Source organism: Tachysurus vachellii, chromosome 26 (assembly GCF_030014155.1).
Source record: "Tachysurus vachellii isolate PV-2020 chromosome 26, HZAU_Pvac_v1, whole genome shotgun sequence".
Taxonomy (NCBI): Eukaryota; Metazoa; Chordata; class Actinopteri; order Siluriformes; family Bagridae; genus Tachysurus; species Tachysurus vachellii.
This window is the reverse complement of record NC_083485.1, coordinates 864697-869696: the sequence shown is the minus strand read 5'-3', so window position 1 is coordinate 869696 and position 5000 is coordinate 864697. Positions and strand designations below refer to the sequence as shown.

General features: G+C 42.4%; 1 protein-coding gene across 3 annotated transcripts in view; it reads left to right on the top strand.

Moving 5' to 3' along the window:
• Window positions 1-5000, top strand: part of gab3 (GRB2 associated binding protein 3) — a 15319-nt gene that overhangs the window by 6910 nt on the left and 3409 nt on the right. For all 3 annotated transcript variants that reach the window (XM_060862679.1, XM_060862678.1, XM_060862680.1), the window contains exon 2: window positions 1493-1820. In XM_060862679.1, the coding sequence (XP_060718662.1) occupies window positions 1493-1820 (328 nt within the window). The remainder of the gene's footprint in view (window positions 1-1492; window positions 1821-5000) is intronic.

The window sequence follows — 5000 nt, the reverse complement described above, 5'->3', positions numbered from 1 at the left end:
TAGAACTTTCACACAAACAGTTTAGAACTTTCACACAAACAGTTTAGAACTTTGACCCAAACAGTTTAGAACTTTGACACAAACAGTTTAGAACTTTGACCCAAACAGTTTAGAACTTTGACCCAAACAGTTTAGAACTTTGACACAAACAGTTTAGAACTTTGACACAAACAGTTGTAGACATGTCCGAGCAGCTGGATACTGAAACAGATCCAGCAGCAGGTCAGTGTTCATCAGCTTCATTAACACTTTATTAAATGATTTTAAAGATCGACACTGAACGAGACGTCCGTTCTTTTCTGAAATCAGAAGATAAACTAATCTGTTTACTTTCTGTATGAAAAAAATAAACTGTAATCACTTACAAATCTGACATCGTCTGTATCTTAGGTGTGTTTCATAATCACACTCAGGTGTGTGTGTGTGTGTGTGTGTGCGTGTGTTGTTTTGGAGTTTGTTATGTCGCAAAAAAGGAAGAGTGACAGAACGTGTTTGAAAGCTCACAGTATATAAACACACACATACACATACACATACACACACACACACACACACACACACACACATACCGCAGGCTTCCTACTAAAAATCTGACCGTTAGAAAACTATCACCATTAGTGGCCATGTCGCACATTCCTTCTGTTTCCTGCCTCTGTGTGTGTGTGTGTGTGTGTGTGTGTGTGTGTGTGTGAGACAGAGACAGAATATGTGTTTTGAAAGATGCATAGTGACCTGAAGTGAAACAGAACAGAAAGATGGGGAATAAAACAAAGCGACACGGAAACAAAGGGAATATAATGAAGTGCACACACTCGCTTTGTTTGTAAATTACAATGATATTTGGTATTTACAAAGTGCTAACAGCACACACACACACACACACACATACACACACGCACACACATACACACACGCATACACGTACACGCACACATGCACACACACATGCACACACACACACACACACGCATATACACATACACACACGCGCGCACACATGCACACGCATACACGTACACACACACGCACACACACGCATGCACACACCCCTACACCTACACACACATACACATACCTACACCTACACACACATACACCTACACACACATACACCTACACACACACTCACTTACACACACTCAAACACACACACTTACCTACACACACACACCTACACCCACACACACATACACACACACACCTAGACCAACACCTACACAGGCACACACAGCTACAGGTACACACACAAACACATACACACACCTACACCTACACACACCTACACCTACACACACACACACCCCTACACCTACATACACACAACACACACACACACACACACCATTTTTGTATTACTAAAATAGGGTTATAGGGTTTTCAAATATTGTGTGTGTTTATTTAGTTACATATTAAAACATTATCAGATACATGAACGTGTGGTTTTCTCTCTCTCTCTCTCTCTCTCTCTCTCTCACTGTGTCCCCTCTCTCAGGCATGGAGGAAGCGATGGTTTGTCCTTCGGCGTGGACGGATGAGTGGAGATCCCGATGTTCTCGAGTACTTCCGCAGTAAGACTTCTCGAAAGCCAATTCGCTCCATTGACCTGCAGGAATGTGAGGTGGCAGCAGAGGCGGAGTCAGGCCGGGAGCTGGAGTGGGGGGCGTGGCCTGTCAAAAGGAACCTGGCCAATCAGCACTTGTTTGTTGTGAAGACATCAACACGGGTGTTTTACCTGCTGGCCAAAACGGCTGAGGAGATGAACTGCTGGGTGAGGAACATCGGGCAGATCTGCACCTTCAGCACCTTCAACCACAGCACAGGTGACACTCACACACTCACACACACACATATAGACAATGAACCTGAACAGACACCTGTATTGAAAACAGAAATATGTTGTCCACATGAGACACAAACACACCATAATACATATTTGCACTTGAACACACAGATTCGGTCTCCAGATTACACACACACACACACACATACATACACACACAGATACACACCCGTTCAGGTGCGTCCAAATGGAACACATAACACTGTGAATTTGTTTTTGGACACGGCAGGATGAACACACGACTCAGTTGCCCTTCAAATGGTTAGAGCCAGAACTCTGTTGCTAGGCAACTATACAAATAGCACATACTAGCTAATCACCGAGGCTAACGATTAATCGAGTTAGCCTTACGGCGTTTTAGACGTGAAGTCATACTGCGGGTAAAAACAGTCCACTTAGCTTAAAGTTCACCTAGCGTCAAATGCTATCAGATCAGAATGTTCAACACTTATGTGTCACAGTTCAGAGCTGTGAGATCTTATATACAATAAGACTGTCATTACCGAAACCTCACACACTCGCTCACACACACACAGACACACACACACATGCACAATGTGCCTTCCTCCTTTTCCTGTAAATGTGTTTTTGCTGAGGTGCAGCATTTAAAATGTAACATGTACTGAGACAGAAACAGAAATGTAGATATCTAGCTACATGTACGTACAGATAGATCATCATTTATTACTCGTCTTTCAAACCCCCTACTCTTCTCTTCTCTGACACTCGCTCCTAAAGACAAATTAACATTCAAATAAGCTTTTATTAGCATAACTATTAGCATCACCTCACCAAAGCTATACGCTAAGAAAAAGAACAACAATAACAAACTCTGTATTAAAACTGAAGTTAGCAAAGAGCTAACAGCAGAAACAGCAAGCAGAACAATGTCCTTCGAGCTAACAATAAAACGTGTCATATGACACATTCGCAGACATTTGATATGACACTTGATAATAATATTTGAAACAAGCAAAACAACTAGCGTCAAATACAGAAACAGCAGTGAGGGCTGAGGAACAACCTGATGTATATTTAGCGATGTGTTAACACATTCCGTACCACAAAGCAACTTAGCATAGTGCTAAAAATAAGTGCAGAAAGTCCCGAGGCCATATGACATGGATATGATTTACATCACCACTGACGCTAACTGCAGGCAATTAATTAACACTGTTATCAAATAACATGAAGCTAAAAGGCTAAAATCAGTCATTAGCCACCGGGTAGCAAAGCAAAGAGCTTTCGCTGGTGTTGTCACAAGTCCAGGAATGATGCAGAGTTTAAAATTAAACCATAACAAAATATAGCTGAGCCATTTTAGCTAACGCACAGCTAACAGTGTCACATAGCAAAGCGCTAACAGGCTCTCATGAGTATACAGAGACTCTAGCAATGGTGTTAGCAAAGTAGATTAGCTAACTGCTAACACCAAGCAATCATGATATCATGGAATAGCAAAGAGCTAGCAAAAGAAAGATGATTAGCAATAGCTGAGGCATTTGCTTGGAAATGTTACAGTTGGAAATGTTTTGTTAGCCTGCTGTCCTGGAGACAAACGTCTGATAAAATCACACGCACACACACACGCACGCACACGCACACACACACACACACACACACACACACACAGAGTGTATGTAATCAGAAACATGCATGCACATGCTTGAACAGATGCAGGTTTACATCTATTGGCATCACACACACACACACACACACACAGACACACACACACAGAGCCAGTTACTTACTTAAACATACAAACCACAAGTTTACCCATTACTCACAAAGATAACAAAGAAGGTAGATATAGAACTCGACTGGTTGAGCATTTAAAACAGCACACACATACACACTGGCACACACAGACACACACATACACACTGCCACACACAGACACACACATACACACTGGCACACACAGACACACACATACACACTGCCACACACATACACACACATACACACTGGCACACACAGACACACACATACACACTGCCACACACATACACACACATACACACTGGCACACACAGACACACACATACACACTGCCACACACATACACACACATACACACTGGCACAGACACAAATACGAACTGACATACACACACACACACACACACACACACACACACACACACAATCCTCCCATATTTGTAAATATGCCTCCTGCATGCATCGGTGCTGATTGTTGAAGGTGAGTCGAGTTGCGTGACTTCTGTTATGCGGGTTTTATTTTGAGTTTCAGCAAAAACATCAACACAATAAAAATTCTTCGAATAGAAGAATATTTTATTTATAACTCACTTCTGTATTGTTCCAGGAAAATAAACAGAGAACCCGAAGAAACTGATCACAGTCTGAATCCCAGCTCCATTTAATTCATTTTACTGACAGACGCTTTAAGTAACTAAAGAATAGGAGTTAATAAGATATTAAAGTGGATCAAACAGCATGTACACAGTTGTACATGTTACAGATGGCCGCTTTAAGTATTTCGGATGATGGATGATGTCTGGATTATATAAATAAGATGTGAAAAAACACCTCGACGGTGATGTCATTACTGCAGCTCGAGAAATAAAGTTACAGATAGCCGCTTTAAACCGTTTTCCTAAACAAATATGTGGGGGGAAAGACAGATGAAAGGATGAAGAAGATGTGAGAAATGTGGAGAAAATCAAGTCACCGGACCGGACACAGCCTCGCTGCATTCGAATGACGCATTCACATTTTCCACACACCCACACACACTTTCATTTCTCAAAAAATGCTGTGGAGTGTCTGTGGAAAACTGGTGTGTGTGTGTGTGTGTGTGCGTGTGTGTGTGATGGTCATGTGTTGTGCATGGTGTGTATAGCACGTGACTGGGAGCTGTTACGCTCGTGGGCATTTTAAGCTCACTCGATAAACCAGAGGATGGACAGGAGGTTTGAGTTTGTGCTTCATCATCGCCACCTGCTGGTCACCTGCCTTTATAACATCTGCGTCTCATTCTGTCTGAGTTCCAATACGACCCACAACACACCCTGGCTCACTTCCCCTACCCACTTCCCTCTGCTTAGATCTGTTACTTTATCAGCACCGGTGAAGTTTAGAGCAGAATTTACCCACAATGCACAGCTCACGTTTCACTTCTCATCACAATTGTGACA